Genomic DNA, 23,600 nt, shown 5'->3' on the forward strand with positions numbered 1-23,600 from the left:
TCGCTTCGAAGACGAAGCCGATATCCCGCCCCGATAATTTAAATGCCTTCGTGACGAGGCTCGACCTCGCGTCTCTTCCTTCCTCGCTTCTTAACGCGTTTATTACACACGAAGCGAAACAAAGAGGGGGAATAAAGAAGGCAAGGAAAAGAATCCGGAAGCACGAGCGAGTAGCGGGCGATACGCGAAATTTCAAGGAAAGCCGGAATTCCAAGTATTTGCTGCGCTTTCTCCCGCACGATGAAACAGGTCGATAACTCGCGTGAGAATTCGCGGTTACGATGCCGTAGCCTGGAAATTTACAAAACGAACCCGAGCATTTTCTACGATACAATACCATAATCGTCGTATGTTTACCGATAATAATATACCATAATCGCGTCTGGCGAAGTGTAGCGACAGCCAAAGCTCCGCCAAAAGCCTGTAAGCTTCCGCGACAAACCAATCCTCGATAATCACAAAGTTGTCGTATCAAAGCAATAAACTACCGAACGACCAAACGTAAACTTGTGTCAAACTGAAACGCAACGTCTTCCCAATCATTTTCATCCCCGAGAAACGTAGCAGAGTCGAGGTTCGCGTTGAGAACACGTCCGTGAACACGTTGCGGACTGCACAGCAAAATGCTAGTTATACAGGGTGGTTGGTAACTGGTGGTACAAGCGGAAAGGGGGGTGATTCTACGCGAAAAAGGAAGTCGAAAATATAGAATAACAATTTTTCGTTCGAGGCTTTGTTTTCGAGAAAATCGACTTTGAATTTTCGCTCGGTACGCGTGCGGTACGTTGTAACGGATCTCACTGTAGATCGTTGTCTCGATGGAAAAATTAAAAAAAAAAATTTATTTTATATTTTCGACTTCTTTTATCGCGTAAAATCACCCCCTTTCCGCTTGTACCACCAGTTACCAACCACCCTGTATAATTCGATAAACGTATATCGAATGGAAATTGTAAATCGAAACGAACCTTCCCAGCGATCTTTTCGATCTTTTCAATCTTTTCAATCTCCTCAAACGCTGCAAAAATACGCGACGATTCAGGCTATACGACGCTTGTCAGACCATACGGTGCACAAAGTGTCAATTTAGTTTATTTTATTTATTTAGGCGAGCGATTTATTAACTTGCCGTGCTTCAACATCGAAATTTTGGTCCGAGTGGTTCGACGAAAAGTGGCTTAGGGCGCTGGATGCAAATTTCTAGACCTTTCCGATCGATCAAATCTGCAACTCGATCGTACCGATACCGGACACTTTTTACGCACTAAAGCGCTTAATTTAGCAGCAAGTGGCGACTCGCGTCACTCGACTAAATTACGTGGACGTGTCCGTGCGAGCCTTTACGGGTTCCAAAGGGTACAGGACTCTTTTACAACCTGTTTACGGCTTCTCGCGTGTCCACGTTGGGACCGGTTCGATATACGTTGCTTCTTTTTCTTCCTTCTTTTCCTTTTCTCCTTCAGCCGCGATTTTTTCCTTTCGTCCGCACCATAAACTGGCGCTCCGTGTTGACAGAACTTCAAAATCGTCGATTCACAATTTAAGGAACTGAGAAACGCGCCTTTTAAACGCATTCCACGTATCGTGACCCTCCTCTCCTCGGGTCAATTTCACGCGCTTTTCCGCTTGAACGTCCTATCGTTCGAATTCGCTCCATTCGTAGACCAATTGTTTCCAAACTCTCCGACTTCGACGTACGAACGAAACGCGATAACCTCCGGAGAAAAGAATCGCCGCGAATGCACGCGAACGACGAAGAGCGCAACGAATTATTCGTCTTGTCGTTTGATCGATGTTTCGCCATTCCGTCAAATTTGACACGCGACCGACGCAAGGAGCGCTGCGAAAATGAAGGATCGACGAAAGGTTGAATATTTCAAGCGTCTTAGGAATAAAAATGCCTGAAAAAGCGAAGAACCCGCGGCAGGGGCGGTTTGTTCAACAGAAGACACTTTTATAGTGACGTCTCTATCCGGACGGACAATGATCGGTCAATAAAATACCAGAACCGGGACGCTGACTTCGTCGAAGATATACAACACGTCTGTCGCAGTAGACGATTATTATATCCAAATAATTATGTTACAAATTATGTGCAGCCAATTGGAAAAGTTTTATGACTGTTTACATTTAGCACCTCTTCATAAATCTCGCCTTTGTATAATTCCAAGTAGGTTCATGGGCAAGAGGAATATTCCAGCGTTGAATTTATTTTCTAAGGCTCTTTCGTACTTCGTATTCCGCTTCTGGTCTCGGCTTCCTCTTCCTTTTTTTGCATTTCACAGGTTTGCGAATCGAGATTGTAAGGATTATTGGGATGCTTTCGAATGAAAAATTCAGAAGTTGAACTTTTATGAGCAATTACGAGAGCCATAAATTACACGTGAAATTCGTTTAGATGAATTAGTTAGTACCGTTACGTAAATGTCCGTTTACAAAACTAATTGTAAGTTGAATGGCTGGAATCGAGGACGATAATTACAATGTAATATATAGCGGCTTTAATTTGGCTGACCTCCATTCCATACGAATTTGGAACGGATTACAATATTGTTATTAATACGACTTCAATCGACATTGATCGCACGACGCGATATATATTGAAAATTAATATTAAAAATCGGAAGGAATATTAATAAGGATAAAACCCTTGTGAAAAGGAGATTAAATACTCGATTTAACGGAACGGGCAGATATCGATATGTAAATTTCATGTACGTTTAACGTGCGTTTAATACTAGAACTGCCGATAGTTAACACGAAGCTATTTCTACCAAAACCAGTGAAAATCATTGGTCTTTAAAAAATACGTAATAATAGAATATTTTTATGTTTATCGATTTATTACTTTCTTCTTATGTAGAAGATTTGTGGTATTATTAATCCGTCTGGGATCCCTAAACGAGGGTTGACACATTTATAAAATTCTAGAACCAGTCATTCTGACTCCTATGGTATTTTTAGTATTAGCATCTAGCGATCTAGCGATCGATCCGGAATTTTCCTGATAGCCGATATCATCGTACCGAATGATACGCGGTAAAAATTTGAAAAACATATGAGAAGTTGTACAAAACGAGGAAACTGGTTAATTGGGATTCGATAAACAGATTGCAGGATCCTTTTACGCTCTGACAAGTTCCAGTCATTTTCACTGGTATTGGTATAAGTAGCTTCGATACAAAATTATTTTCAATTTGAATACATAAAAAAGAAAATTGCAGAAAAGATATAACATGAAGTAGAAATTTTATAACAAAATTGTAGAACCAGTCATTTTAACTGCTGTGGTATTTTTAGTGTTAGCATCTAGCGATCGATCCGGAAATTTCCCGATAGCTGATATCATCATATCGAATGATACGCGGTAAAAATTTGAAAAACATGTGGGAAGCTGTACAAAACGAGGAAACTGGTTAATTGGGACTCGATAAACAGATTGCAGGACCCTTTTACGCTTTGGCAAGTACCAGTCATTTTGACTAGTCTTGGTATAAGTAGCCTTCATACAAAATTATTTTCAGTTTGAATACATAAAAAAGAAAATTGCAAAAAAGATATAACATGAAGTAGGAATTTTATAATAAAATTGTAGAACCAGTCAATTTGACTAGTGTGATAGTTCTAGTTCTCATCTCTGCTTAATTGAATGTTTCGTTTAAATGTCTCCGAATATATCTTACATAAATAAGCAGAACCGAGAAGGATGAAGAATTCTCGTTAAACAAATAAATCGTATCATGTTTCTCGAACAAATAGAAAAACGAGTTGCATAATAAATTCGTTTGTAAAGAGATCGATGCACGAATGAAACGGAATGAATCGTATCAGGTGTATTCATTGTATCAATTGTATCAAGCGAATTTCAAGAGGAGAATGCACGAGAAAATCCCACGAACGATAACTAAATTTACGATCTACTAAAAATATTTTATAAATTTATCTACCGGTGAAAGAGAACTGAATAATATTTCCTCGTAAAGTTCGCGTTAAAAGCGTAGCAAAAACGAAGAAACGCGGAACGTACGAAGACCGTGAAACGAATAGATAATAAAGAAGAAAAAAGAACCGTGAAAATGAAATATCACGATCCATTGTGTAACCGGGTGGAAGAAACGAAAACACAGAACTGAATGGATGAATGGACGGCGACCGACAATTAGAGCACAGTAGACGCTTTAATTTCACCGGATGGTTTATGAACCGACCGACTTAATTCCATTTAGAATCGCCGTGCGTTTAGCATCGCGTTCTATGATTGTGTAACTACTTGTTGCGAAACTCTCGTTTTCCCACGGCACGTATTTAATTTGCAAGGTATAATACGCGACGCTCAGCCGCATTGAATCGCTATGATAATTAAGACCGAGCGTTTGGAAGCGGTGTCTGGACATTTTCGTCACGGACATGGAAACGTGATCACGATCGGCGCTACATGAGAACAATTAGTGGAGATTTATAATTTTGTTAACATAAATCTGACGTTTTTTTCCTCAAGGGAAGATTTGGCAGCGTTTCGTTAACAAAAACTGGGTGTTTCACTCGACAAATGAGTTTATCTACGTTCCAGTATCATCTTCGTGTTGATACTAGCAAATGACGTTATTATAAGTTGTTGATATCTTCGTATGTGTAACACCGAATGTAAAAATATATATAAACAAGCATAGATATATACAGAATATACGGTGGAAAATCATTTTCATGCGAACTCTACTTTTATGTACAAGCGTCCTGTTTTGCGACCAAGTTTTTCAGAAGAGAAAAAAAAATAAAAAAAGAATACATAAAAAAGAGCTCCGCTCCCCAGAGACTTAAACCCAAAAACTGCATCATACAACGAAAAATGTAAAGCGCCGACACATAACACAGCATGGCTACGTCGTATCGCCGCGTATCGGTACCTTTGCCTAACATACCATTACAAAAATTCATGTTTATTGTGAATAATGTACTTAAAATCTGTATTTTCTGCACTCGATAAACTCCTACTGTCTCTCTACTTTTATGTACGTACGTCTCGCACGAATTATTACGAAGGAGTCTTCTCAGATCTCAGCTGCGTATCCTGAAAGTATCTTCTGACAGAAATCCGTGACGTACATAGGGAAAATTATTATTATACTAGCTACGATACAACAGCGTTATTTTACCATGTGAAATTAACAGACTTCGAAACTCAACTGCAGTAAAATTTACCGCCAAAGGAGGAAGCTTAATAGTATTAAAAGATAAAATTAATTTCGACGAAATCTGTTTACAGGAACAAGTATAAAATCGTAGAACGAACCGCGATCTTGGGAAAATACAGAATCTTGTTCGGAAACTTCTATTCCGCTCACAACGCACATTATCGTAGCCAACGCAGACCTACGCGCGGCAAATAATAATGAATGAAGAAGCTGAGAAATAAAGGCTTACCGTTACAACTCTAACAGCTGCCTTTAAGAATACAGCGTACACAGATACACGCGTGTATCGTGTACCTACTGAAACACACGTCCAGTAACATACGTATAGCGATGTATTATATATTTGGCACAAGGAAGTGCTCGCATCGATTCGACTCAAGCAACAAGTAAAAAATATCTCTACCGACTCTTGAGCAACTTTTGTCAGGCATAGAACAAAATCCTGTATATCTCCAAGATATTTAACGCTCGTACCATGTTTGCCATGAAACGAATCACGCGTTAGCAATTTGTAGTTTCTTTAAGAAATTACACTCTCAAACGCAAAAGAGTCTCCTCTAATTCTCGTACGATTTTCCCTGTTACCTAGAAAAAGAGCGATTGTTCATAAGATTGTTCGAATTACTTTCCCGAGATAAAAGTCGCACGTGCGATCTCTCCTGCTCTTATCTTAACAGGAGGAGGTAAAAATCCGGTAAAATGGATCAAAGTAATTCGAAGAATATCCTGCGCGCGTGGAAGAATTCCGAATGTTCCCAAGAACAGTCAAATCCGATAAACGACTCTGTAATTTTTCCTGTTTTTTCTTTTTTTTTTTTATTTATTTCAGAATTTCAGAATTTTCAGTAATTCAGTAATCTTTCCTGTGAACGCGATTTTACCAATTCGCCAGTTTTAGAAATGTCCGGCTTCTCGGTAGTGTTCATCGCGTACAATAAAATGCTGCTCGCATCCTCAGGAACGTTTGAACTATTTTCCCAAGACAGAGACCGCGTACAATCGCTTCTACGCCTATGTTTATAGAGGGTTGTAATTCGAGACCGCCTGGAAGGGAGAGTGGGGTAAAAGTGGCTACCCTAGGTTATACCTGCGAAAATCTATTCAGTTCGGTACTCGTCTAGCCTGGAGCCAGCACAACACGTCGAAAATTCTCAGGAAACTCAGCAGGGAGAGGAACGGTACTTCGGTCCCTCCACTTCGTTTTCATTCGCACGCACCGCATCATCGTCCACACGCGATTCCCGATCTCGCTTTCCTCCGAACTTGCAGTTCCTTCTATCGCATGTTTCGAGGCAGCACCTTGGATCTGGTGGCTTAACGCGCCGCCAAACATCCATCGATCTTCGATTCTGCCGAGTTCGTCGTTCGTGAAGTGTATCCGCTATAAAGATGCTTTCGAAGTGCCCCGTAGAAGATCGTAGAAGATATTGGATCGGCTGGAGGGAACTCGACGTTGGCTTAGTATAGGAACAGAGACGAGCAAATGAAGTTACCAAGGAACGCAGTGAACCGACTGAAAAATTATTCAACGTCTATTTCCTTGTAAAGTCAACTAGCGTAATATCTCTTCCACGAGCTTTTGTTAAATACTTTGGATATTTGTCTGGCAGAAATAGTTGTATGCAATAACAGAACAAGTTAGAATAGTTCGGTAGAATAATAGTTTGTATGTACGCTTATGTGTTTGGGAAATAACTCGAAACGAAAGAAAGTAATTTTCATGCAATTTCTTCTATTGGCGGAGAAACTCGGAATGTTTACGAAAAGAGATAAGACTCGTTGCAGTCGCGTCGATACGAGATTTCAGGTCCTTATCTCCTCGTATTCTGTCAATTCGCTTGTCACCGCGACACCAGACACGAGATAATCTCGTTGCCGATTAATTTCACGACCTCGTGGCCCGAATTATAGCAAAGTACAGGAATGCTTGTAACTATTATAATTATAAGGAGCAGTGGCAAGAGTATGTACAATGATGATTTCATAACGATGACTAGTTATAGTTTGAAGAAATATTTCCACATTGTGGTGCGAAATAGAAACGAATCTTCTACGCGTTGCTTTCGACATACCATTCGCTTGAATTTTTTTCCTAGTTCGCAACATTTCTAGAAATAATTTATAACGAATAGCGTGCTGAATTATTTTATACGTCGTTTGAAACGCGCACAGAACGGTTTAAAACGAGTCGCAAGAACAAAGAGAGAGATGAATCAACGACGTAAAGAAGTTGCTTGAAATAGCAGAAACAGTAGAAAATAAATTTATTCAGAAGCTAATTAACGAAATCCCCAAAGAAGTTCTTGCTACCGGCGGAGCTAAACAAAGTCGCATAAACTGTACTGACAAAAAGTAACTTTAACAAATTGAATTCTCAACAAGCGACGACAGACGTAAAACAATATCAAGTCTCTTTGTATTCGTCCGTAAGAAGTAGACATTTTCCGTTCGAACGGTGGCCCAAGACTCTCGCACGCTACCGTAACACACCTTTCGCGGCGAATATTAGTTCATAGTTCATAATTGCAAATAACGCTAAAACGAACAACGAGAGATCAATTTCTACCAACACGTTTCTTTCCTCTGTCGCACGAGCCACGCGATGATAACGTTCGAACATTGATTTTTCGTTGCAGGATGGATGTACCACGTGGTTGACTGCACGGTGCTTGGTATAACGAGACAGCAGAAGCAAGCAATCGCTATACACTGTCTGCAAAAGTCCATCGAGGCGGAACCGAAGAGCGGGCAAAGCCTTTACCTGCTGGGACGTTGCCTCGCCGCTTCTGGAAAAGTTCACGATGCATTTATCGCTTACAGGTAACGTACGTCGTCCTTGTGATACGCGAAGAGCGTGAATCTTGGAATTATTGCGCCGATGTATCAGCCACGCTTTTAAGCCTCTTAGCTTCTCCGGGCAACACCGACTAATTCGCCTCTGTTTGGTAGCTTTTTCGTTTTACCGACGTTTAAGCTGGATTAACTTCGACGCAAGAACGTAGCCAATTCCTTGAGAAATGGCCATCCGTTCGATTTCCTCGGTTAAACGCGCCAATATTAAATTCCAGCAATTTTATGCTCCTATGTTAGATTGACTATCGTGGACAGTGGATGAACCACGCGACACGAAACAATGTCGTCCACCTGCTTCGATGCTTTAACGAATCCAGGTCACTTACGAACCATCGTCGATTGCAGAAATTCCGTGGAAAAGTCAGAAGGGAACGCCGACACGTGGTGCAGCATAGGCGTTCTATATCAACAGCAGAATCAACCTATGGACGCTTTACAAGCCTATATATGCGCTGTACAGTTAGACAAATCACACTCAGCTGCGTGGACTAATCTGGGCATTCTGTACGAAAGCGTTAGTCAACCGAAAGACGCACTAGCTTGTTACGTCAACGCATCCAGGTAAAGTAAATTGTCGGCCCGACACGCTAAAACGTTCACGTTACATTAGCCGTTAAAATCTCTATCGTTTAAATAAGATGGACAAGCTGACGCTGTCGTGAACGAAATTTCGCTTCGTTACGTCTTTTTATTGTCGTAGATGGAATGATTTATTGATCGATCGAGTCGAAGGTTTCGTTATTACTTAATGTTTAAACATTTTTATAGAGATAGAAGAAGGTCGTTTGAAATAGCGTGATGTTGCAATTCGCGTGGAGCGAAATTTCGTTCTTGTGATCCTTTAAGAGTTAGCGAGATGTTGTTGGCTAACAATGGTTTGGCTAAAACACATCCGTACTATGCAATATCGAAAAACAGTGATGTGCGTGTAAAATCTTTATTGTCAGCAGCTTCATTGCTACAACTGTTAGTTGTTAACCGACTTTGTACTTTTCCTACGAAACTAGATTTTCACATGGTTTCTACTATATTTCGTTTTAACGAGAAACAGTTGCTTGATATGACTATAGTGTACGTCAATTTATTCGATAATTTATTCGAGATTTCTTGTAAGATATTTATTTAGGAAGAGAGACATTTTTTTACTTTACCTGCCGATGACGAGAGATCGCAGTTCCCTTTATAGGAAATATTTGTCTTACTATAATTAATAAGAATACTTCAGTTTCATTTTTAGGGAAGGAGTAGAAGGAGAATTACTTTAACATTTAGCCAACCGCACGCGCCACAGCGAGGTATACTAATGCTCAGTGCTTAAAATACAAAGAAGTCTAAAAATTATTTAAGTGGTTAATTATATTTTCGTTTGATCAATTTCACATATTGTTTGTAGAAAACATCAAATTGACAGTATATATTAAAAGTATAAAAAATATAGGTAAAATTAAAAAAGTTAAAGATGACCAAAGATAAATAACACGATTGGAACGTGAAATTAAAAATTCATAATGCGTTTTAGTATTTTTTTACAATGTGATATCGTTCGATTATAACTTTATTTAGTCATAACCGATAGTGTAGCTTTTTAATTAATTTTAATTGTATTTTATTATATACTGTACTTAGTAAGAGGAGAAAAAGTGGCGCGATTAATTGGCAACAATTGCAGATAGACAATAACTGTTAATAGCAAAAAAGAAAATAAAGAAAACGCGTTGCAAAAGTCAAAAAGGGACATCTCCCCGTTCGGCCACGCAGCGATGTTCTTCACAAAGGGGAGATCTCCCTATTCGATTGGCTAAGTGTTAAGTAGAGAGAAATTCGTTAGAATATATTTGATTTAATGCGAGGGATTTATTCTTTGTTTCTTAATGAAATGTTATAATCGATGAAAGCGTATTAATGTATCGAATAAATTATGAATAAATTATCTGATTATCTATACTGGGTATCTCGTATCACTGGAACAAATCGTATCTTTAAATATCCTGTGTACAGTGGAATATTTATATCGAAAATTTGATTGAAATTAATTCCCTACCTCATTCACATGACATAAGAAAAAGTCACTGATCTCCGTCGAATTAAAAATAAACACGTCATAAAATTCATAAGCGAACGAATAAAAGCTTACAGAAGCACGGTAAACGTACGCATCAAATTGTTCCTATGATCAAAACTCAACATTTGTTAATTAAATAAACAACCGACGCGCTTCCGCATTTGTCAAACCGATTTCGTCATAATTTTCTAGATACCATTTTTTTAAATATTCAAATGAAACGCACATGGATAAAAATCTGTTGGGATCGACTCAAAATGAGATTAAATCGCAGAAAGTGCATTTTTATCGTAAGATCGTCGTATGAATGTGAACAACAGTGGTACATAGTTGCTCGTGCATTTAGCCCCCGTATGTCACGAATTTAATTCGAAACTTTTGTCAAACTTTTCGAAATCCGATTTCGACCAACTTCTCTATGCAAATATCTCGCTGTACATTGGCCCCTTAAGCTTTATAACTTCATTATACGGCGACATCGTCACTGTATTATCAATGTACGTTTTCTCAGTTGAAATAAAAGATGAGACAATCGATCGCTAACTGCTCCAAGATCCCTGCCCATTTTTTACGTGAAGCCGGTTACGCATGTTGCAAGACACCTACTCGTTACATTTATAGAGAAACTTCGTCAAATTTTACTTTATAAGTAGATCGCGGGATTTTATGTAAATTCGTATCTTCACGAACTTAATTTCAACAAATTGAATGTAAGAAGAAATTTATTTCGTCCACCGAACTTTATGTAATAAGGATCGTACTTTGGATATTTCGAATCTCTCTCGCTGGTCCCTCCGCAATTTTTTCCACTTTATTCATGTATTCATTATCTATACCTCTTCTATAGTTTTTACGCTGCATAATGAGCGCCCCGCTGAATGGCGTATCACGCATTACATGTTACAAGAAGAATGAGTAAGTCGAGGACAGGTCAGCATTTCAAAAAAAAAAAAAAAAAAAAAAAAGGAAAGGAAAGGAGGAGAAAAAAGAAGGAAAGCAAAAGAGAAAATAAAAGAAGAGAAATGATAAGGAGAGACTGAAAGCTTACCTGTCCATGAAAGATAAAATATAGAATAATGACAAGACAATCATTTTCGTTTATACAGGGGTAATAACAATACACCGAATTGCACGGGCTCATTGGCGGGCCTGGGTGGCGCTAAGTCAGGAGGTAACACCCCGATGAACCCATCGCTACAACAGCGGATCAACTTTCTGCAAAGTCACCTAAGCCAAGCACCAATGCCATCCGTCACCACCACCAAGTAAGTTACCTCTATCGTGTTTCACAAATTTTGATTAATTTTAGACCTTTGCATTCACAGTAGGACCTCGATTATCAGAGCAATTGATTAAGCTACTGAGGACCAAGTAATATTATTGAAAAATATGAATAAAGTAATTTATACGTTGCTTTCTCAAAGTAAAGCTAATGTGTTAGGATAATAGATACCTTGCAGAATACCACTATGTAAATTAAAATACTATAGTGCAATTGATATTAGATCATCTCATAAGCAATACAGTTTTCTATGATATATATATGTATATCAGACGTATGCATCATTAATCAATGATGTATTCTCTCTTAATTTTACATTCTTACTATCGCCATCATTTTAATTTAATTTTAATCAAACATGAAGAATTACTCATGAGATGATCCGATACTTTAGTTCATCATATGTTCAGTCAAAATAAATAGGTAACAACAGGTGAAAACAAAGTTATTCGATTATCTGAGTGGAATATGTGATGATTAGCTTAGATACACAAGGTGTTACTGTATTATGATAATCAGACAGTTTTAATGTTATCATTTTCTGATACATCTCACCTTTTTGATATCTTATCTTAGGTGTGAAGAAATTGCTTGGAGTTACTTAAAGGATGAGTGAAGTTATTTCAATGCTGATAAGTGTAAAACTCAAGAATCATATATGTGTATGTGTCCGAGCGCGCGCGAATGTGTGTATATACATATATATTTTCAATACAATTTTTGGAGAAAATTCATTTTCAACTTTTCTTGTTAAGAATAAAGATGATGTATGATTGGTGTATAGGAATTATACAGATCTGTGTAAAACAAATAATGGTGATTTTGAGATCTTCAAAATGCCTCCACTTTCTTTTTTTGTATCATCTACGGTTATAAAGCTATAATTTAATTCAATAAATGAAAAATAATAAGTTTTTGATGTTCAAGGATTTAGGATCTACAAGATTCTGTTCAATTCTAATCAAAAATTCATTATTTGCAAAAATAAAAATTTTGGAAATTATTGAAAAACGATAGTTCTTACTTCTTCAATCTCAACCTACACAGAAACATTTGGAACTCTTCACGTGCGAACGTGTTGCAGATAAAATGCAATTTTGTTTTGCCCACGCGAATTAATCACAGAAAAATAAGAGAAAAAAGGAGCGGAGAACACGAAAGATTTTTTTTTAGAAGGTTCGTTCACAACACCGGACGGTTATCAAAAGAAACGTGTATATGTAAACATTGGTCTTGTTAATATGTCATGTTTCTGTTTTTAAGGAGACGGCAGCTGCCGTCTATAGAAGAGGCTTGGAACTTACCAATTAGTGCTGAGATGTCCAGCAGGCAGCAACAACAGCAACAGCCACCAACTGGCCCGGGTTATAAGTATGGTGCTACACCAGCTGGACCACCACCTCCTTATCCTCAAGGACAAGGACAGAATCTTAATACAAAAAGATTTAAGGTAAATCTTTTAGTCAGTGGTAATGATACTATAAGTGACAAAAATTTTAAATTTAAAAAAGCTGTGGTAAAGTAAAGTTCACTAGAAATAAATCTTAAGATACAGTTTAATAAAACAATGCTTTTAGATATTAAAACACATACATGGTTATATGCACTCGTACAGTAAAAAAACACTTGTTTGATTGTTTCAACTGACGAAATAAATTGTACTTTCAGCAAGGAGAAGAACCAATTTCTCCAGCTTCTCAGCAAAGACCACCGCCATTTTACCTCACATCTCAGCAACTACAAATGTTACAGTTTCTTCAACAAAATCATGGAAGTTTAACGCCACAACAACAGGGTTTGCTTGCCCAGTTACAGCAACAGTACCGATGCATGCAACAACACCAACAACAAATTAGGATACAACAACAGCAAGCTACTCAAAGGGGGTTGCGACCTGGACAACCAGGTTATCCTACTACAGGCTACAATCATACGCAACTAGGACAACCTGGTGTGATCAAGAACTATGGAATACCTCAGCAACCGGTACTATACCTTTTGTTTTATATACATTTATGAATCATCTTGTCATCTAGCTGTTAAACAATCTTATTTCACATTTTATAACAGAACTTAAAGTTTATTAACACTAAACCTACCGATACTTCGTGTATACCTATTCCTACCGTGTCCGGTCAAAATAACTGGTGATAAAAAAAGTAATAGTTTTTATGATTTAACTTAGATAACGTTCAATTTATGACTGAATGTATATAAAATGATGAACTTTCTGTTTACTTTTGTTTAATTTCAATTATAGGCTTAAATAAAATTACACTTTTATTTATATAGAGATATATCTTATTCATCTTCGCTGCACTTTTTATAGTTTATCTTATTATCAAATGTACATTTGCCGCATACATATTTCCCGCATCTTGAACAGATTTTCTTAGTTTTGTAACCTTCACAATATTTTACTTGGCAAGTTTTTTGTAGTAATGAGTCTGAACTTGTTGATAGTTGCCGTTTAGCATATATCCCTAAATATATTATGAACTGATGTCCTGCCAGGTTTGCAACTTGCATCTATTTCTTTTCAAACTATTCCATCAGGCCTTTTGAAATGTTTGTAACGCCGTCGACCGTAAAAAATGCTAAATTTCATGACGATTCCTTAGTATTATTATGGGCCTGAGTTTATATGTTTTAACACCTGGTGACTATTTTGATCGAGGGATGGATTATGGTTTATGACAAGATTACGGGCGTAACAGTTGTTATTATTTGTTATTACTGATTTTGTTTGTCATCTAACCTTAAGATAACCTTTTCGTTGTACTGATTGTATTTATTTTAAGAGTAAATAAAATATTTTATCGACCGGTCAAATTAACCGCCCGCGGTAGACAGAACAAAATACGACTTTTTCTTAGAAAAAGAAAGCGAACTAGAAGTAAATACTGAAAAGTATACGTTAAGCATGTCTTATGAAAAGTCATAACTTATGAAGCGATATGATAATTAAATTTTTAATTGATAGTTAATGATAATCAAATTAAATTTTTGTGGAAGCTTAAAAACAATCAACTTGACCAGCACTGGTTGGTTTTTACTACTATGGTGCATACTACATTATATTATATTTATTTAATCGCTCCCTGTTACAGTTGCAGCAAGGTGGAACTGTTGCATTACAAACAGGATTCTCAGACTCCAATGTCGGTTACAACACGGCAGCGACTGGGAACAGCCAGACGCCGGGAATGCCTTACAAATCTGCCTCTGATCCAAACTACCCTCAGAGACAATTGTCATCCAACCAATACAACCAATACCAGCCTAACCAATTCACTGCCCAGGGTTATACTCAAATATCGTCCACAACGAGCAACTATCCAGAAGGCTCAGCAGGAAATAAAGATCTGGGTGTGACGGATCAGGAGTTACAGGCTCTGTTATCCCAGAAGGACATAGCGACGTCATTGGCGGAGGATCTGTTGAAGCATTTCGGATCAGAAGATTTAGACGTGAAGGAAGAGGCGCCGAGTATCATGAACAATGGTACGCTAAGTTCAGGTCCGTTTTCACCGTCGAACCTTGAGGAGAACGCGGACAAGATCAAAGAAGTGAAGCTGGAAAAGGTAGAAGATATTCAATCGTCGGCCACGTCCAAGCTCGAGGCGTACGAAAACTGCAATACGTCAACTCCAGCAGCTGAGACGGTGAAATGCGAGGCAACGTCAAGTACAAATAAAAGTGAATCGGTCGCTCGGATCGAACCTGTGCTAAAATTGGAAAGCTTGTGCGAATCGCAACCTGAACAGGAACTTAGTATAGACATGGATTCCAAAACTATCGTAGAGGCGTGCAAAGGTCAGGGATTGAAGGGTGTACCGAATTGCTCCATACTTAGCGATCGTTCACCTCCACCCACGCCGCCTGATCCTCCAAGTCAGAGGCTAACTAAGGAACAACTCCTACCCCCTACTCCTAGCGTTTATTTAGAGAATAAGAAGGATGCATTCAGTCCTCAACTTCAAGAGTTTTGTCTAAAACACCCGATAGCTGTGATCCGTGGTCTTGCAGCTGCTTTAAAGCTGGACCTTGGTCTTTTTTCGACTAAAACTTTGGTAGAAGCGAATCCAGATCATAGTATCGAGGTGAGAACGCAAATGCAGCAAACTAGTGATGAGAATTGGGACCCTGTAATGGGAAAGAAAGTTTGGGGTTGTATCAGTCATAGAAGTCACACGACTATCGCGAAATATGCACAATACCAGGCATCAAGTTTTCAAGAAAGTTTAAAGGAGGAAAAGGAAAAGGCTCAAGGTATACATACCTCGAATCTATCCGATTCAGACTCAAAAGATAGCACTGGAGCTGTCAGAAGGAAGAAAAACGCGTTTGGATTGGCGGGTCGACCGGGTTCAAAGATGTTGCGATTTGGGACCAATGTAGATTTATCAGACGAGAGAAAGTGGAAACCGCAACTCCAGGAGCTGATGAAATTACCAGCGTTCGCTAGAGTCGTATCGGCTGGAAATATGCTCAGTCATGTCGGACACGTTATTTTAGGCATGAATACTGTCCAATTATATATGAAGGTAACTATAATATTTATTTAAATTTGTTTTTCATAACTATTGTTAAATAATATTTTAAACTATAGATATATTTATGTAAACTTATATTTTTATCAAAATAATGTAGTAAATGAAATCTATATAGAAGATCGTTTTACGTATTAAATATCGTAACAAATACTTTGAATACTTTTTGCAAATAGTTTGAAAAACATAAAAAATTTATCAAAAACAGATATTATTAAATGGTGAAACATTTCCCTAAAAAGCATCTTTATTTGCTTTTATAGGTACCAGGTAGTAGAACACCTGGCCACCAGGAAAACAACAATTTTTGTTCTATTAATATCAATATTGGACCAGGAGATTGCGAGTGGTTTGCAGTGCCTGATGCATACTGGGGTATAATTTGCTCTCTTTGTGAGCGGAATAATATCAATTACCTTCATGGCAGTTGGTGGCCTTCTTTAGAGGACCTATATGATGAAAACATTCCTGTGTATAGGTTTTTACAAAGACCAGGTGATCTTGTCTGGGTTAATGCGGGTAAGCAAATTACAAATAATCATAAGTTGCTTAACACTAATTAAATAGATGGCATAGTAATCTATAATTTGGAAAAAAGTACAAGTGAAATCAAACTCTTTTTCATCATTTTTATCATACTCATATCAAATCAAGTTCAAAGTATCCATATGTTAATCATATTAAACAATTCATCTTTAATAATAAAAAAATATTGTAGAAACTAAAATTAATTAATTAAAGTTCCATTAAAATAAACTAGTTCGTTTCATGGAAAAATAAACAAGGTAAAGATATTTTCATTATAAAGTAACTAAGAAAAAAAAATTTTATTATTTCTTTAGGTTGTGTGCACTGGGTTCAAGCTGTTGGATGGTGTAACAACATAGCATGGAATGTGGGTCCTTTAACTGCTCGACAATATCAACTGGCAATTGAACGATATGAGTGGAATAAACTGCAGTCGTTCAAATCTATTGTACCAATGGTACACTTATCCTGGAACTTAGCAAGAAATATCAAAGTGTCTGATCCCAGATTGTTTGAACTAATTAAAAATTGCCTATTAAGGACAATGAGACAGTGTTGCTTAATATTAGAGTTTGTGAAAAGTAAAAGTGTGGAAGTTCGGTTTCATGGACGAGGAAAAAACGAAGCATCGCATTACTGCGGACAATGCGAGGTAAGATAATTTTAAATAATATTAACTCATAATTTTTACTTATGTTTTCCTTAAAATAAAGGTGAACATGATACAACCAACTTAAATATTGAAGCAGCTTAATAAGTACTGATTAATATTATAAATTTTGCTTTTCTTCCAGATTGAAGTGTTTAACATCCTGTTCATAAGAGAACAGGAGAAACGACACGTCGTACACTGTATGGACTGTGCACGAAAACAGTCCCCATCCTTAGAAGGGTTTGTTTGCTTAGAAGAATACAGAATGCGAGATTTAATGGACGTTTATGACGGATTTACTTTACACACTTCTCTAACAACTCCCTCATCAGTTCAGTCTAACCAATCCTCCTGAGAATACATGCAACACAGATATCTGGACTTTCTAGGCACTTTACAGTGACTTAGATAGTACAATATCTGTGTTCGAAAAGAATCTTTATAATAAGCATTATTTAAGTACCTGGGAGCTACCATAAAAGAATGAAGAAGAGCAGAAAATTTTATATGTTAAACTACTTAAGTCGAACATCTATTTCCATGCTAATTTTAAGGTACGCACAATACATGTTATATATGAAGCAATTGAAAATTTCAAATTTTTTTAGAATTAATTAGTACTGATTACATACACAAATTGAGACGTATATTCGAAAAATTTTATATTGAATTGACATAAAATCAGCGAAACTCTGCTCTAGCTCTCGGGTATAGAAAATCGAAATTAAGTAAACGAGAGAAGACTGCGTTTTACTTATAAATTACTCAATATCATCATTTGTAATCCTTTAATGGCACAGCCATGATAATGTGCATAAGCTTTGCAATAAAAAATGCTTGACATAGTTATCAAACTTGACCGTGTTCCTTATCAGTTTTATATCATGGCAAGTAACTACAAAACAAGCATTCAATATTCATTTTTGTCACAAACGATAGAACATCTCTTTTTTTTATATCGTTCATAAATTACATGTTTCGAAATTTTTACGAATAACAAAAAGAAAAGTTAGAAAAAATTTTCATATAATCGAGAAACATCACGGAATTGTTCACTGCCAATCGTGAATATATTAAAGGATTACACTGTAACAGTCCACAATGATGAGGGATAAGCTGTCGTTAACTATTATTATGAATTAAGATACAATTGTAAAGTATCACCAAGCTGCTCAAAAAACATACTTGTACATTTTTGTATGCAAGCGAATTGAAACGATCATTGATTTTTATGAAATTCATGGGAATATTAGCACAGTTTCGAATGTCCTACTGCCAACGACGATTCGACTTTTTAAATCGCAGCAACGATTATGTTTTTATACTAAACTCGAAGACAATGAGATCAGTATCTGATTGAGATTTATTAAGGAAATAATTATTAAACATTTTGCAGCAAATTCAAATTTAATTTAACAAAAAAGTGTTAACAGTACAGTGACATTCGTGACGAATATCGTGCTTTAAATAAATCAATCATTGTGTCAAGCAAAAAATAGCGGCTCTAAAACATTTGTACAGTAAAAGATACTGTTTATAATAATAATTTCTAAGATAAACGAACCTTCGTTTTTAGGACAAGGGGACGATAACATGTTGCGATCAGCTCATAAAACGGCGTTTCTCAATTTATTTTTTGTTTATTTTCATAAACAGAATAAAAAGAGAAACGTGTGATATTCTAAATATCGGAAATCATATGCTGAAATCATTTGAATTTTTCTACCATAATTAAGTCAATGATAAAGAATATTTATTAATTGTAAATGAATTTGTTTCAAATGATTTTTAATTATAGAAAATCTTCCATCAATTTATACAACCTATTCGGTACATGAAAGATAGAATGTTATAGTCTAATGGCTTATTTTAATTATTATTTAAGGTAACACAATTATAGAATATTAGTACAATTTTAACGAACTTAAGGACGGAATATAAGATCAGATCAACGTTAAGAAAAAAGTTGGGAAACGCTGCCTGTCTAACAATGAGTTAATCGTATCTTAAAGCAAAGGAGAAGCGTACCTTCAACTCAGTCTCGTCAATTCACATTGGTGTCTAGTAACGCCAAATGTACGTGCCAGAAAACAAAAAAAAAAACTCTTACCTACCACAAGTGTATAAATAATGCAATTCTCGTTCCGCCGAAAAGATGTATTTTCACAAACGCATGAGAGAGAGGGAGAGAAAGAGAGAGAAAATGGAGAAAAAAAGCAAAAAATGGTAGATAGTACAGGTCGTAATAAGATCATCGAAGAACGATGTATTTTTGAAAATCCTAGGAAATACTAGTTCCGCCGAGTTAGTTAATTACGAACGATAACCGCATTTCTTTTATACGCGCGACCAATCTCAATGTTGCACCATTCGATTGCAATATATGTGTATACATATATATACATATATATACATTTGTACATGTATATATGTGTATTTCTACATCATTTACAGCGATGGTATATGCTAGTTTCCTGATGTATTAACCCGCTCTATCGATGATTGTTAATGAAAATTTTCCGGGTTGAAAAAGCTCGTGTCCAAGAGTATTTTAATCCATGCACTCAAATGATCTCAATGCATGTAATATTGGCAGTACATGACAATGAATTCTGCCAATATTTCGAACTGACTTGACAACTTTGATTAACGATTAATTAAATTATGTATAAATATATTTAATGTAAAAAATAAGATTAGGTAACGTGAAATGAATCGAAACAGAATGGCTCAAGAGCTTCAATAGTTAATAACGAACAAACTGAAAGCGGTCCCATCGTGCACCGCTAAGCCTGTTTTGCTGTGACCTATGGATAATCTGAACCAGTTCGTATTCGAAATTGAGAAGATGATTTTCTCTGAAGGTGTGCAATGTTGTATAGAAATTACGTGACATTGCACTATTTAATTCGACTTGTTATATATATATATATGATTTGGGTTCTATTATTTTTTTCTCATTCTTTTTTCATTTATTATACTGAATAAATTTACTCAATACATTATATAATATATAAATATATGTAATATCTAATGATACTACATTGCAGGTTTAGAATAATTTTTACGGAATATATACAGTTTGTAATAATGAAATGTATTGAGTATATATATATATATATATATATATATATATATATATATATATTGTACTTAAGTATATGTATTTATATATATCCATATGTATATATATATCGATTATACTTAAGTATATATATATATATATATATATATATATATATATATATATATATATATATGTTAAAATTTTATCAACGATATGTATTGAGATTGCGCTGTTTAACGATGGTTTCGTTACAAATGGTTCACAGCACTGGCAGCTCAAGTTTGTTAGCAGTTACTTTAATATTTTAGAAAGTTTTAGATCCTTCGAATAGCATGAAGTTTCGTTCGTAGGTAAACTGCATACACAACATGACTTAAGATAAGAAGACATTGAGAAAAGTGTACTTTTCTTAGCAATCACACGTGTATCTTTTTACCTGCAAATGAAATACTTGTAATGGAGTGGAAAGTAATTTTATGAAATTCAAATGAAATAATTTGTAAAGGATAAAAGCGGAAAATTGTGGCTAAATATTGGTAAACCTTGACGGCAGTAAATGTCTTTGAACGTAAAAGGCACGTGATCGAAATAAGAAAAAATCTTTTTCTTTAGATGGGTTTCTCTTCAATTTTCCCTTTTGGATATTTCGTAAATGTATATTGGAATTATGCAGGATGATTTGAAAATCTGGTATAACAACTTTGAACAATTGGCAGTATTACTTCTAGTAGCACTTTATTATTAGAATTGCAATAATACTAATTTAAAATATATCTTTACTTTAAACATCACATGATAAGGAAGGCTAGATGTTATTTATCTAAAAAAGAAAATTCATTTTTTTAATGTACTAGATTTTTATGACAACCTGCAAGAATGTCATATCTTAAGTTAGGGAAAAGAAATACAAAGAAATATTAGATCCGATAAAGCGTATTACTTGAAATAGTTGACCAGTTAATGTAAGCTTTCAAATACCATTTTTGTTTTAGTTGTAATTTAATTGGTTCTTAGAAAGTTTACATTCACTAGTCAGTATATATATACATCTTGACATACTAAATAGTTTCTTTTCTGTTTAATCAAATTTAAATGGTGTATCGATACATCTGTCTAATGAATTATGAATTAAATCTGAGAGGGAAAGCCAGAAAGAACTCGAGCAGTAGTTGTATTAACTTATCATTTAATGGAATTGTAAGTAATTGTAAATATCTGATTTTTTTTTTAAAACGGAGGACAGTAGAAAAATATGAGGGCAGAATTGTATATTAAGTACATTCTTGTAATGATCACTTAATTGTTTATCCTGCACTTATTGCAGATTTTTCAAAGTCTCGTATTTTGATACTGACTACTCGAGGAGTAATCGTGACATTGGTGATTTTTTAGAAAAATATTATGCAATTTAGTATTGCGCACAAACGCCATATATAATTATCAGGAGCAGAAGTAATCGAGAGATCCCCTTGAATTCGTTATCTTGAACAATTACTTGAAATGCAGAAAAGTGACGCACATACAAAATTGCGTACTTCGAAAAGCAGAGGAAAATGGAAGAAGACAAGCCAGAAAATTAAGGAGCACACATATTGAAACATATTTTCGCTAAACAGTGTACGAAGAGTTTGAGTTCTATGCTTACGGAATGGTTGGAATGTTAACGAACAGGCATAAAAAAGAAGATTTATTTTTTCTGAACAATAGCGGGGAAAAAGTAATATTTTCGAATTCTGTAATGTCTGTAAAGTGAAAAGTAGCAAACCATAGCAGAAAGAAAGAAAGAAAGAAAAAAGGAAAGAAAAGAAGAGGGTGAGGATGATGATAACGATTCACGTAGCTTAAAAACTTGTAAAACTGTATTTTAAACGTGAGAACGTTCACTGCCAAATTGTGATAAACAAATCCCACCTTTAAACCGGAGCGTTTTCTTAACTTCTGATCGCATTGACCAATTATTTCCTCCCAAATAGTTACCGTGAGTTCTGCACATTCTGATATAATAGTCATCTATATTTTTCCTTAATGTTTAAGATATATAGCGTCGAAGAAGATATAGCGTTGACCAATGCAGCTAGAATCGAAGGAAACCGCTCCCTATTTTAAGTGCGTAGCATCGTAACAATGAGAAGAATAAAACAGAAAAAAAGGAAATAAAAGGAACAAACAAGAAAGAAATGAAAGAAGATCGTATCGATATTTTTAAACGGGCACGTTTTAACTGTTTAAAAAATAGTACCCATCTGGACCGCCTATAGCGCTCTTCTATAGTATATTGTATGTTTACGTGTACAGTGCCTTTATACTTGAAAAAGAGAGAAAATGAAAAAAAAAGAATGGAAAAGAACTTTTTAAAAGAAAAAAATGATACCTTCGTTTTCGAGAAATCAATGTACACAGATGATTTTCCAAATTTGTAACGCGAAATAGCGTGTACAATTATCGTGAAGAAAAGAAACGGGGCAACATGAACGATAGAGACTCTTGCATTAATTTCTCGAAAATTCAAGACGTGCGGTCCCTCCTACGTGTCGCAAAACATTCTTTTAATTAGGTTGAAATTGTAATAATTACCTAATTATAATTAATGTAATTAGATTATTATTATGAAGTACGTTGTAAAAGTGTACAGTTGGATCGGGTGATCTCTTTATGCGGGAGATCATGCTGTAGCTAGCCTTATTATTATCATTACAACTATTATTATCATGAATTATTATTACGGTTAATTAAAATATATTGTGTTTACCATAATAATGTAATATACAGTTACACAGAGCTCGACTGTGCTGTACATTATGATTATCAACACGAACGCTGCTGCCCTGCAATTATTATTAAATTGACTTTTCCCAAAAAAAGAAGTGGTTGCTATACGAGATTTTTTTATTTCCTACATGCAAGACTCAAAACACACTCAATGGACTTTAACAAAAACGTGACAATTCCTGGTCATGTTCATTATAAAGTAGAACAGATATGTGTAACATGTTTGAATTGATTGTTTTAGTCTTGTTAACTATTAACTTATTTATTACTGTGTCAACAATGTCATTCCATAATTTAGTTTATATTTTTTATATATCATTGCATATATTTCCAGATTTGTTGTTATTTACTTTACACGTTGGATTAATATTTACAGATATTGGAATTTGTTTCATTATAGTAAATACAGAACAGAAATATAATAGAAGCAGAAAAAATGGAGAATGTACAAGAATTCATTAATACGTAAAACTGGTCTATCGTAAGATTTCTACATATAGCAGCATATAAAATTTTAAACTTAATGCACTTAGATAGGTACTATTTTTGGTGTTGACTGATTCTACAGCCAAGTCTATTTTTCACCTATGCAAGAGATGCATTAGAATTTCAGTTCTCTGGAAACAAGAGCCACATTTATGT

General features: G+C 35.7%; 1 protein-coding gene and 1 long non-coding RNA gene across 8 annotated transcripts in view; one reads left to right on the top strand and one right to left on the bottom strand.

The window, feature by feature from the left end:
* Positions 1-20,252, top strand: part of LOC126867126 (histone demethylase UTY) — a 148,970-nt gene extending 128,718 nt beyond the window's left edge. For 6 of the 7 annotated variants that reach the window (XM_050621318.1, XM_050621322.1, XM_050621320.1 and 3 more), the window contains 9 exons: positions 7,829-8,012; positions 8,391-8,606; positions 11,214-11,372; positions 12,653-12,839; positions 13,058-13,375; positions 14,500-15,936; positions 16,206-16,461; positions 16,785-17,122; positions 17,265-20,252. In XM_050621318.1, coding sequence (XP_050477275.1) covers positions 7,829-8,012; positions 8,391-8,606; positions 11,214-11,372; positions 12,653-12,839; positions 13,058-13,375; positions 14,500-15,936; positions 16,206-16,461; positions 16,785-17,122; positions 17,265-17,477 — 3,308 coding nt within the window. In that variant the 3' untranslated portion in view covers positions 17,478-20,252. The remainder of the gene's footprint in view (positions 1-7,828; positions 8,013-8,390; positions 8,607-11,213; positions 11,373-12,652; positions 12,840-13,057; positions 13,376-14,499; positions 15,937-16,205; positions 16,462-16,784; positions 17,123-17,264) is intronic. The other variant, XM_050621319.1, reaches the window with a different exon arrangement.
* On the bottom strand, positions 8,816-12,496 carry LOC126867172 (uncharacterized). The gene is made up of 2 exons (XR_007690160.1): positions 11,439-12,496; positions 8,816-11,381 (listed from the first exon to the last, which is right to left on the bottom strand). It is a non-coding gene; the product is annotated as an uncharacterized LOC126867172 (long non-coding RNA).
* Positions 20,253-23,600: the final 3,348 nt, after the last annotated feature.

This window comes from Bombus huntii, chromosome 6 (assembly GCF_024542735.1).
Source record: "Bombus huntii isolate Logan2020A chromosome 6, iyBomHunt1.1, whole genome shotgun sequence".
In the NCBI taxonomy this organism is placed as follows: domain Eukaryota; kingdom Metazoa; phylum Arthropoda; class Insecta; order Hymenoptera; family Apidae; genus Bombus; species Bombus huntii.